Genomic DNA, 12,241 nt, shown 5'->3' on the forward strand with positions numbered 1-12,241 from the left:
TAGGTCTTCTTCTCTTTCAAAGCGGAATTGGAAACAGTTGTTCCCAAGATCTGACCCCACTGGTCTTCCTTGTAGGTGCCACTTCCTTGGGAGAGCCGGTATGAGAGCCCAGATTCGCTGCTCTTGTGGGTTTGTCAACCTCCCTATCAGTGTAAGAGCATTGTCTCTTATGAGGGCTGTGTTGTCCAAGCTAGGAGCCTTGATTTTTTTTGATAGTTCATTCATCATCGTCTCTCATTTGTCTCTTCCCTTTCTCCTCTTCTTTGTATCTTGGGGCCCTAGTGATCACAGTAAGGAGAAGAGATTATCTCCGCTGGAGGAGTTATCAGTCGACTCCGAGCAATGTAGACTGGAGAGAAATTAGTAGCTTTGGTTTGAGTTGAAGGTAAAAACTGGTCTGGTGAGTTCTTACTACAGAGGTCAGGATTTGGTGGAAGTTTAACGGTGTGGTAAGCTTGAAGCAAGGTGAAAAGAGGTTGAGAGTTGCGAATTCGAGTGGATCTTGAGCTCACCGTGAAGATGAAAGACCGTGGAGGATGCTTCTTTTGGACAAAGAATAGGGCTTCCACTTTGGTTGAGCTTTGAATCCCGTAGACAACTTCCTAAATTGGAAAAGAGTGAGTTGTCGCTTTCTTTCTATTATCCGCTGGTCTCTTGATGTAGCCTCACCTCGAACCTTGTGTCTGGGAGATAAATCTCACCGAGCCCACCGAATATTATCTCATGTTTTTTTCCTCTTAACGACTACTTTTTCCACCAAAATTTTTGTCGATGATAATTGTTAAAATTGCCAAGTTTGTGAATTAAAATGTTTACTTTTGAATCGCAAACAAGTATTTGGATAACCAAAACCCGATATAGAAGCAAACCCTAAGTAAAAACGGGTTCAACTAAGTTTATGATGTATTAATATATCTGAATTGAACCTGAGTAAACTTGAACAAATACCGGACCAGACTTTAAGAATATCTGAATGGGGTCAAATTTCATGCTTCCAAAAGACCGAAATCGATTGAACCGGAACCAAACCCGATTGGACACCCAAACACCCATGACTATATATTCTCTAAATGTTTCATCATTTTAATCTACTATACTTCATTTGTCTGAACTTCAGAACAAGAAGAGTATAAATCTTTGGATTAAAAAAAAAAAAGAAGTCTGTATATATACTTATCATATGCACTCATTCTAATCTAGAAAACAAACCCTTCTCTGAAAAACAGCTTCAAACATCACTAGTCTGCCACCGGGGATTAAATGTTAATTTTAGTTGGGTTCATCGTGGGTATGTGGATCTGTATTATTAAGGGGCTATTTGTGTAAAATACGAAACCCTAGTCTTTTTTTTTTTATTGAAAGCAAAAACTACTTAGCGAACAAATAAAACCTGGCTAGTTAAACCATGAAACCCTAGTCTTTTTGTTTTTTTGCTAGAGACTATGATGTTGTTCGTTTGCGATTTTCGGAATTTTGGATCATGCATCTGGAAACTGTATCTGGATGCAGTTATGTTCGTTTTGTATTTCTGTATTTTGTATCTGGATGAGTTTTATGTTAAATGACCAAAAACTCTTTATCTTTTATTTTGGTCTAAACATGTGTATAACTATATTTAAAAATTCAGTTTTTATGTTTTAACTTATAAAAAATTATGTTTAACTGCAAGTAAAATAGACATAAATAAAAATAAATATCAAATTCAATTTTTCATGTTTTATAACATTATAAAGTAACAATAATAATATATACACAAGAAAAATAGGACCAAACTTACCGGTAAGTTGTAAGCACAAAAGAAAACAATCGTACCGGAAACTATAGTCGAGCAGGTTACAAAAATGGGCCGGTTTGTTGACCACATCTAAATTTCCTGGTTTGACTGACATATCTAAAATAAGATGCCCCATTGTAAGAATATAGTACACAAGGAATCAATAGTGTCTGTTGTCTTGTGCTTCAGCTCATTGAACTCAACTCATCCTTTTGTTCCAAAAACGTAAGCCCCTGCCAAAAATAAGAATTTATATGACAGTACTAGAATCACAACTATACCAAAAATAAAACAATGTCTCACAAGTTAGAAATGCTGTTGCTTTTATTCCTTCCGGCTTAACAAGACTCAGATACCTTATTAATTTTTAAAATAACAGTAGAGGAGATAGGATCATAAAAGTAAAGAACTGATAGAGACACTAGGAAAAGACCAGCTTATTTTGGTAAAGATGTGATTTCACAAATGCTATGACAAGTTCAGATAGTAAGTTTGAGAGGCACAAATGCTTTCCATCTACATGTCACAAGAATAAGTACACAAATCAAAGTAAAGATTTTCTCACCTAGTTCCCCTTGAACAAGGCTGAGAAAGAAGTCCAACAACAGGATACTCAATAGGTGATGAAAGCCCCGCTGCTTCTGCAAAAAGTGGAAAATGGTAGAAAATATGTTAAAAGAACAAGTTTCAAGCTAAAACAAACCAACACACAAGAGGCATTAATAAATTCACCATATGCAATACAAGCTCTACAAACCAACACACAAGAGGCATTAATAAATTCACCATATGCAATACAAGCTCTACAAACCAACACACAAGAGGCATTAATAAATTCACCATATGCAATACAAGCTCTACAAACCAACACACAAGAGGCATTAATAAATTCACCATATGCAATACAAGCTCTACAAACCAACACACAAGAGGCATTAATAAATTCACCATATGCAATACAAGCTCTACAAACCAACACACAAGAGGCATTAGAACTCTCACATAACATTAGAAATCTCACATAACATTTCAAGCTAAAACAAATTTCACAAAGCTCAACACAATACAACTTAACTTTTCAAATCACAAACATCAAAGCAAAGGGAGCCGAAATGCTTCAGAACAGAGACGCAAACGGAGCCGAGATGCTTTAGAACAGAGACAGTTACCTCAAAGGAAGAGATGGGTTTCCGAGACTTGTTGTATCCGAGAACTCACCGGCGCAAGACTGCAACATAAAAGAGAACAGAGCAGTGAGAATTCATTAGAAATGATTTCACCATTAGAAATTAATACATTTCTCAACAAACCAACACATTAAAAATCTCACATAACATTTCAAGCTTTAGAACAGACTCTCTAGTATCCTGCAAACATCAAAGAAGATGAAGCTTACGAGAAGGGAGCCGAGATGCTTTAGAACAGAGACTGCGTGAGAGAGACCATCAAAGCTCCATTTTTTCTGCTAAGAAAAACAAAACAAAATGTTTATCCTTTGATCAGATAAACTAAATGTCAATTGCTTTAGAACAGAGACTGCGTGAGAGAGACCATCAAAGCTCCATTTTTTCTGCTAAGAAAAACAAAACAAAATGTTTATCCTTTGATCAGATAAACTAAATGTCAATTGCTTTAGAACAGAGACTGCGTGAGAGAGACCATCAAAGCTCCATTTTTTCTGCTAAGAAAAACAAAACAAAATGTTTATCCTTTGATCAGATAAACTAAATGTCAATTGCTTTAGAACAGAGACTGCGTGAGAGAGACCATCAAAGCTCCATTTTTTCTGCTAAGAAAAACAAAACAAAATGTTTATCCTTTGATCAGATAAACTAAATGTCAATTGCTTTAGAACAGAGACTGCGTGAGAGAGACCATCAAAGCTCCATTTTTTCTGCTAAGAAAAACAAAACAAAATGTTTATCCTTTGATCAGATAAACTAAATGTCAATTGCTTTAGAACAGAGACTGCGTGAGAGAGACCATCAAAGCTCCATTTTTTCTGCTAAGAAAAACAAAACAAAATGTTTATCCTTTGATCAGATAAACTAAATGTCAATTGCTTTAAGACTGCGTGAGAGAGAGAGAGATGGGTTCGAGAGAGAGACTGCGTGGGAGAGAGAGATGGGTTCGAGAGAGAGAGATGGGTTCGAGAGAGAGAGACTGCGTGAGAGAGAGAGAGATGGGATCGAGAGAGAGACTGCGTGAGAGAGAGAGATGGGTTAGAGAGAGAGAGAGACTGCGTGAGAGAGAGAGATGGGTTCGAGAGAGAGAGGGCTAAGAGAGATCAGAGGTTCATGGTTGCAGAGATCAGAGGTTGAAGAGATCAGATTTGCTTTTGATTGAAGACAACGACAGATCTAGGTTAGAAAAATTAATGGCAAGACTTTGTGATTTTTAAAATAAAATAAGGGTATTACCGATTTTTAGCACTTTTGGATGAGTTTGCTGTAGTTGGAAGCGTTCAAACATCTCATCCAGAAATCCCGAAAAATCCGGATGAGTTTTCAAAATTAATCTGGATGTCGCGTCCAACTTAACCTCCTGTTTCGAGCCAAACGAACATTGGTCCGCGTCTGCGTCTAGATGCCGCGTCTAGTTTACGAAACGAACAGGGCCTATCTAGTTATTACTAACTCGTTACTAACCATTTACTATTACTCCACTTGGTGTTATTCAAGAACAAACCAATGACAAAAATAAAACGAATTACGAATACTATTTTTTGCTGAATAATCCATTTGAATCCATTCCACGATACATGTATTACCGCCCAAACGCATGAAGGTCAGTTGTTTATACTTTATAGCCACGTGAATCTCGCCAAGAGAATGCTGCTCTCCCCATAATTTCTATAACAATTGTTACTTGAGACTTGAGAGGTAGTGTAACGCTAATCATGAAGGAAATGTAGCTGTGCTATAACATAGCTTTTGATATTGATTGCTTGGATTAATTTTGAAGAACAACGTTTGACAAAAAAAAAAAAGAATTAAAAGAACGAAAACACTATAAACGGCACGTTGTTCACGTTTTACACGTAGAACGGCACGCAGTGTTTGACTAGTCCGTAATCCCTTTAATGGCATCTCATTGATTATCGTCATTTCGTTTAAGGATCTCTGTGGGGATAAGTCGATTTGATAGCGAACTAGAAAGCGAGAGATCGAAGCAAGTGATGCCAGGAGGTGTGCCCAAGCTCCCAAAGATCCAACCGGCGGACATCCAAGCCGCCGTGGGATGGGGTGTCGCCGCCGCAGCCGGCGCCATCTGGGTCGTCCAAGTAAGCCAATCCGCCTCTTACTCGTAGATTTTCAAATTGGGTTTAACGGTTCATGTCTCCTAGTGAAATTGCTAACTTGATTTCGACGAAAGATGAAAACTTTACAAGTGATCTCGTTAGACATCTATTTTTACCCCTAAAGGCTCTAACTTTAATGTAGATTGCATCCATTCAAGTCTCTTATGTGCTTGTAGATGTTAATTGATTCCAAGCAGTTTCATTCAGATTAGTCTCCATACATGCATTCTCTTTCGTGTTACTGACAGTGACAATGCGCTGTGTATATGTATTTTGGTGTTGTGAAGAGTTTAATTAGTGCCTTAAGCAGTCCTGACTTCATTTTGTTTTGTATCTTAACATCAAATTTGTTTTTATCATTCACAGCCATTTGATTGGATCAAGAAGACGTTCATTGACAAACCAGCAACTGAAGAGAACTGATGGGTCGTCACCAAGATGTAGACTTTTCTTTGCCATGGGACTGAATAAAGTTTTGGTTCTTTTTCTGGGGATTTTTGTTGTTTCATGACTTCAGTGTAAACTTTTTTGCCTTCTCAAATGTTATAACACATGAATAAGCATACACACTGTAACCAGAAAAGAGCATGCATTTTGCTTTTTATAACATTCTGCTTTTTCAATCGTATGTTGTTGGTACTATTACCTTATGAAAGAAAGTAGACTTGTAGATCAGGGCATAAGAAGGGAGAGATATGATGATGATGACTTAGATTGTTGAGCTTGTCGTGTGGCGGTCACCAACATGCCGGGGCCAAATCATCTATATGTAGTTAAAGACAATATCATCGTTGAGGAGTTCAACGATATTTGCATAGACGAGCAAAATCCAGACCATTATCAATCTCAATGGGTGTGAGTGAACCAATGTTGAATGTTGCAGATAACTTCTCTTAAATAGTAAGAACAAAGTTCAGCTATTTCTAAATAAAATAGCAATATTACCCCCGTTAGATAAAAATGTAACAAATTCGTTTATTGGATTTTCTCTCTAGGAGCTGTGATATTATTCCAGTTAAACGGCGCAATTACAAAACCCTACTCTGGACATCTGTGGTCGTAGTTTTGCTGTTAGAATTTTGGATTCTTGTAAGAATTTGAGTTTAAGAGATGAACAGAGGAAGAAGGAATTTGAAACAAGCAACATAAGAGCAAGATTTCATGCTTGAGCAATGTTTATGTTGGTCTTCTCTCAGACTTGTTCAAACAGTACTTGCTTGTTTATGTTCTGTTTCTTAATCTCCTGGATAGTGTTTTTATTGTTGTTTACTGATTTGCAGGAAGCTTTGCATTGATTAACCATACAGGAAAAAAAGGCTCAAGAATCTGGTAGCAAAGTTACTTCTATCATCTGCAAAGTTCTTTTCATTGAGCAACTCCGTCTCCTCCAAAAGTCTCCGGATTGGTACTAAAACATTGTTTCTTTCTTTCACTGTGTTATCAATAACATCTAGTGTTTGTTTATCAAAGATCTGACATGGTCAATACAGGCCAGAGATCTCCAGAGATGCTAAACCAGTTCGAGCTGATGAAAGCTCTCAAATACCTATGGTACATCAAAGACGTTGACAGTGAAAAAGATTCAAGTGATGATGGCATGCCCCCACTGGAAGCAAACACAAACAGATTGAGACCGTTTGGGGTACAATGTGAAACAGATTCTGATTCTTAGAAACCTATAGTTGCTGAGATGTATCTTATTAAACACTATGTAACCAACACACAGCTGCTGGAAAAAAAGCAGAGTTTTGATTTGCAATGAATTGATTGTTGATTTATAGCTCAGTAAATGGTTCAGAGAGTAGCCCCTTGCTTCTCATCCTACATCAATGTAGATCACAGATCAGTGTAGCATACTCTGATACAAGACAAAAGAGTTACAAGGTGTTGTTCTTTTATTATAACCACTGATGAGAGATACTGAAGATGTGAAAGAAACATTTTCAAAGTATTCCAGTGAAGTAAAAAAAAAACGAATATTAAGAGCTCTCTTTTTCGAGCTTCTCAATCTCCTCACGGTGCTTTCTTTCAGCTTCTTGAAGTTCTCTTTCAGCGTCTTCTTCCTCTTCAATTCTGTCAAGGTTATCGAACTCCTTGGTCGCTGCCATGGCTTTCACAACAGGGTCTCTTAACTCAGAGATCAAACCACCACCCACTTTGTACCCTTCTTCATCCCCAATCAGATATAACCGTTGGTCAGGACCAGATGCCATTGGAATGTCCACCGCCAAAAGCTTCATGTCATACTAAAGAAACAAACCAGAACGATCAATGAATGAGAGACTTACCACTCACCACTCACTATCTAACCAACTCACAACAGCTCTAATCTGCTACATCCAGTCCTAGGCTAAAGATAGTAATAGCTAAGACCTGAGCAGCTAAACATCATGAAAGCTTATCAGAATTCTAAATATCACACAATGTGGAGTTGAGAAAGTTTAACCTGGCCTTTCTTCTTCTTAACTTCGACGCTAACAAGACCCTTTCTCTCAGAGCCTTGAACAGGGAACAGGAGAAAGCAACGCTTGCTCCTAATCGTTGGCTTGAATTTCTTGAATGTTATGCCACCACCTGACATCACATAAGCTCTCAAATCTGATCCTGACAGAGGAGCACCCATTACTTCCAGAATGTCAGCTGCTGTGTTGATCTTCCTCATTGTCATCCTGTAAACTTTATCCGGGTTTATTGTGAACCTTGACCGCAGGTATAGTCCCTATCATTTAGAAAAATAGCAGTGAAGGAGTTATAGGAAGAATGTAACAGCAAACAAAACCACATCTTATGGCAGTTTTTGAGACATATATGCATTCCTACTAGTAGTAGTAAGATATTAAAATATAATCATGCAAGATCATCCTAAAACCAACATCAGTTAACAAACAGATAGCTTAAGTCCTGGTGAAACTAATCCAACATTGGAGTTGTATTAGCCTTAAATTTTTTCTCTTAATGATTAATAAGAAGTTTTAATAATTGTATTAAAATAGTTGGACCACACCAATATCAATAAGTCATGTTCCTATTTTAATAGAATAGATGAAGATGATGCAAGATCATCAGTTAACAAGCAGAACGTTCCTATAGCTTTAAGTACTTGTGAAACTAAACCAATCAGTATCAACCAATAACCACAATTTGAACACTAGAGAAGCCTCAATTCATTTTTCTCCATGGCATTGAGCAAAACATTGTAAAGCCAACCACTGTAACAGATAAAACATACAGATAAACCAACACTAGCTAACAAGCAGAACGTTCCTATAAGTCCTTGTGAAACTAAACCATCAAACACTACTATCAACCAATAACCACAATTTAAACACTAGAGAGTCTCAAACATTGTAAACTTACAGAGAACGCTACAATGGCTGAGGAGAGAGCTAGAAACCCATACTTAGCCATGCCCTCAGAGAGCCCAACAAAGGTACTCGCGATCCCAAACATAATCCTCCAAAGGAAGATACACACAAACACACCACCAGCTCCATACAAAACAAGACTGTTCTTCTTCCAGAACGCGTCAACGTGCAAACCCATAGCCTCACGGTACCTAGCGAAGCTAGAGCTAACAGCTTTCACAGGCTTATCAACAACCTTCCTCGCAAAGCTCCCATCAACTTTTCGAAACCCAGAGCTCTTAGTGGACACAAACCTAAACGCAAACGCAAAGCTCGCGTTTTTCACACGTGGCAAACCCAAAGGTTGAAGCTTTTGAGAGAGGAGCTGAGATAAGCCAGTGGGTTTGGGCGATAAGCTGTGGAAGGAGGTGAGCTTGGTGTGGAGGTGGGAAGCAACACCACCGCTCGATGGGTTTGACCGGTGGGTGGTGACCGGGTTGACCCGGGTGTAATGTGACCGGATAAAGCCGTGGATTGCTTTGAAATCCGATGGTTTCACCATCCCTGTAGCTGAAAGGTTTCGAATTTGAGATCGAGGAGTCAAAGGGTTCTGATTTCTCGAAGAAAGGTATCGTCTTTTTGCTGAGTTTCTGATTTTTTTTTTCCTGACGTTGGTGATCGAATCGGAGAAGACCGGGGCGGATGATCCGAGTTGGGATAGCTTATCCGGGTCGGGTCGGGTCGAGGCCATTTATAGTTACTGGGCTTTTATCGGGCCCGTCTTGGATGAAGAAACTCTCAATGCCTGGTCTATCCGTAGATGACAGGTTGGCAGGGGTAAATTTGTCATTTATAATGTAATTAGGTGTGTAGTGGTATGATGATGCTACTGGGAAGGACTGCGTACGTAATCTTTTTTTTGAGAATTTTTTTTTTCTTTTTTGAGAAAACAAGTACGTAATCTTTTAAATCTAAATTTGGAAAATCTTATATGAATCATGAATGGGCACACCAACTCACTTATATATCTATGGTTCAGTGAGAGATGATGAAAACTTGTATGATATTTTACTTATTTACTTATTTATCAAGGTGTCTTCAATTATTTTCTTCTTCTACACTATCAATAAATAAACAATACTGAACTGATTGAGACTTTATGAAAGTTAATTAGCCTAAGTTTAGCCTCATTTGTGAATAGCTGGATAAGATTCATTACTATGAGATGCAACTATTAGTGGCAAGCAGATTTTTCAAAAAGTCATTAGTAGCAAGCAGTTAACTATTTATCATTTAGTTTTACCAACATGAATATTTTGTAAAGATCTAATACATGTACGGAAAAATTTGATCAACTATTCGTAATGTTTTTTAAGCTCAGTATGGAACAATAAAATGCCTCCATACTGAACATGTAAAAACTTCTGAATGACTGAAAATTTTCAAGTCTTTTTGTGCACATGGCTTATAGCTCTTCACAACGAATTTTCTGGGCCTAATTATTTAATATCACACTAATCGTCCTTAGTGTGCAATAATATGAATTCTAGGCATACTACTATTTCATATCTGGCCCACACGTTAACCTAGGCTTAAATAAATAAACAAATAGACTTGACTATCTGAAAACATTATCTAAATTCTCGAGCTCTACCACCGCTCATTAAATCTGATCTAAAAATAACACCAAAGAACCTTAAAATGCTGGCTGATGAAACTCTTAATAGCTCTCTCCCATCAAAAATCACTATAAATATGCGGCAAAAAACCTAAAAACAGTACAAAATTTCAAGATCTATATATGTTAGTATCTCTCTCTATCTATGTATGTAAGAAATGGTGAGATGAAGAATCAGTTAGCTTTCCCTGACTCCCATGAAGACAATGACCCAACATCACCACCATCATCATTCATCATTCGTCATTATCATGCGTCTCTTTTTGTTTGTCCCTTCTTTGAACCACCACTTGCTAAAACCTAGCTAGTTTCTAGTGGCTACATCCACCTACTTCTTCTTTTTCTATAACTTACTGTTCGTCACTTATAGTTTCAGCACTACTCGGTTGGGAGAAGTTTCAGAAAGAGAGCTAGCTAGGGTTTTCACACAGGTTCAATTAAAACAGAGCTCCTGAAACTTCAAGATCCACTGTAAGAGTTTTCTTATCATCACATCTACCATTAGTGTTGACTTGCTTAAGATCTAATATCTTCTTCTTTTTTTCAAATTTTCTGGTTTAGGTTTTTCTCTACCTCATCTTATAATCTTCTATTACCATCTGTGACTTACTTTAGATCTACCAATTATTTACTTCAGCCCACAAGAAAGATAAACAAAATTTAGGCTCTTTTCATTTCTGGATTTTAGGGTTTTCCCCCTTGTCTAGACCATGAAGAAACTTTTTTCTTAATTCTGTATTTCTCTTGTTTAACCCCTACCTGAGAAATTTGTATACCTTGATTTTGGAATCCAATCTCTTGCACCTTCCATAAACTGATGATCTTATGAGATAATTGTATTTACCAAGTAGTCAAACAAACTTATGTTTGTCTAACTAGCTAGTCTTTCTATATATTTTCTTATTTTCTGTCCTCATGATCTGTAATGACTATTGTGGCATCTTTCCGCACATGTTTTGGACCTGTCGTCTGTTTATGTATATATTTACTTTCAAGTAGTTATTATTAATGATGTTATTAATATTGGGACTGTTCTTAACTTCATATGCTCAGGGATCACATCACTCACATCATTTTTAAAAGAACATTAATAGTGTTATTATGATTTCAATGTTTGATGAACAGTTCGTCCTTTGTCCCTCTCTCTCGGCATCCTCTTCTTGACAAGACCCATCAGTTGTCTTTCTTGCACAGTAAAGCTTGCTTCTTCCTGTGAGTTTCACACATAACAATCATGAATCCAACCCTCGTAAGTTAATCCATACATGCATGATACATAAATATGTATATGCATACATTGGCTGACATTCTAATTAAATATGTATATGCATACATTGGCTGACATTCTAATTCACTGCTGATGCATTTATAAACACATGCAAATACTATTTCAAAACTAAATGTTCAATATTAAGTACATAGGAAGCTGTCTTGGTCACATTTGTCTTCTTGTCAATGGCCCATTATTAGCAGAAATAAGTCCATATGTGTTTGATACTATTCTGTATAGAATCAACTGAACCCAAAATAGTTTTGGTTATATAAATTAAAAGTGGTCTTTCAGTGTTCAGAAGTGTGGTCGAAATTAAAATAGGTAGATATAGCGGGAGATTCTTTCAGTCCAATCATGGATAGAACAAGAGGGTAGAAATATCTGCCGACTCATTCATCCAAACACTCTGGTAAAAACAAGAGATCTAAACCACAGTGACTGTGTGAATGATGCGGGAGATGTTTTTCGTCTCTCTTTATCTGTGTTTGGACTGAAGGGAGCTCCTTCTTTCTCTACATGTTTCAGTTTTCTCGTTATCTGTTAATATATCACAACGTATTCACATTTTAGGCATGTTGATCACAAGTGCATCACGGACTTTGAATTGAATACGGATTTGTGATTTTAACCTCTCTCTCTGATGAATCTAATTAGTCAAAGAACATAACCATATGATTTAAAGTTTGATGTCAGACAATCTAGCAACTACTCACTGGCTAGTGTTGTACATTCAAAGGTATAGACATATTTACAAGTAAGGGCATGATTAACGGAATTCTTAGGATGAAGTTTTTAGCGGAATATAAGAAACCGTGTCGTAACTTTTAACTAAAAAAAGCTAAGAACAGAATCTCCATTAATCATGCTCTAA

General features: G+C 37.2%; 1 protein-coding gene and 2 long non-coding RNA genes across 3 annotated transcripts; 1 reads left to right on the top strand and 2 right to left on the bottom strand.

Moving 5' to 3' along the window:
* Positions 1-1,746: 1,746 nt before the first annotated feature.
* Positions 1,747-2,981, bottom strand: LOC106340794. Its single transcript, XR_001269509.1, has 3 exons — positions 2,944-2,981; positions 2,340-2,415; positions 1,747-2,007 (listed from the first exon to the last, which is right to left on the bottom strand). It is a non-coding gene; the product is annotated as an uncharacterized LOC106340794 (long non-coding RNA).
* Positions 2,982-4,866: 1,885 nt separating this feature from the next.
* LOC106340486 lies at positions 4,867-5,679 on the top strand. The gene is made up of 2 exons (XR_001269409.1): positions 4,867-5,057; positions 5,442-5,679. It is a non-coding gene; the product is annotated as an uncharacterized LOC106340486 (long non-coding RNA).
* Positions 5,680-6,819: 1,140 nt separating this feature from the next.
* Positions 6,820-8,981, bottom strand: LOC106337012. Its single transcript, XM_013776031.1, has 3 exons — positions 8,433-8,981; positions 7,522-7,794; positions 6,820-7,321 (listed from the first exon to the last, which is right to left on the bottom strand). The coding sequence occupies exons 1-3, from the start codon at positions 8,979-8,981 to the stop codon at positions 7,055-7,057; spliced, it is 1,089 nt and encodes a 362-aa protein (XP_013631485.1). The 3' UTR covers positions 6,820-7,054.
* Positions 8,982-12,241: the final 3,260 nt, after the last annotated feature.

The sequence above is a fragment of the Brassica oleracea genome, chromosome C4, assembly GCF_000695525.1.
Source record: "Brassica oleracea var. oleracea cultivar TO1000 chromosome C4, BOL, whole genome shotgun sequence".
Lineage (NCBI taxonomy): Eukaryota > Viridiplantae > Streptophyta > Magnoliopsida > Brassicales > Brassicaceae > Brassica > Brassica oleracea.

What these genes read in the sequence shown, in the direction of transcription:
- LOC106337012 (XM_013776031.1), bottom strand. Translation starts at nt 8,981, where the DNA reads ATGGTGAAACCATCGGATTTCAAAGCAATCCACGGCTTTATCCGGTCA. An exon ending in CAGCCATTGTAGCGTTCTCT is followed by an intron (nt 7,795 to 8,432) that starts GTAAGTTTACAA and finishes TCTAAATGATAG; the next exon opens with GGACTATACCTGCGGTCAAG. An exon ending in TTAAGAAGAAGAAAGGCCAG is followed by an intron (nt 7,322 to 7,521) that starts GTTAAACTTTCT and finishes TTGTTTCTTTAG; the next exon opens with TATGACATGAAGCTTTTGGC.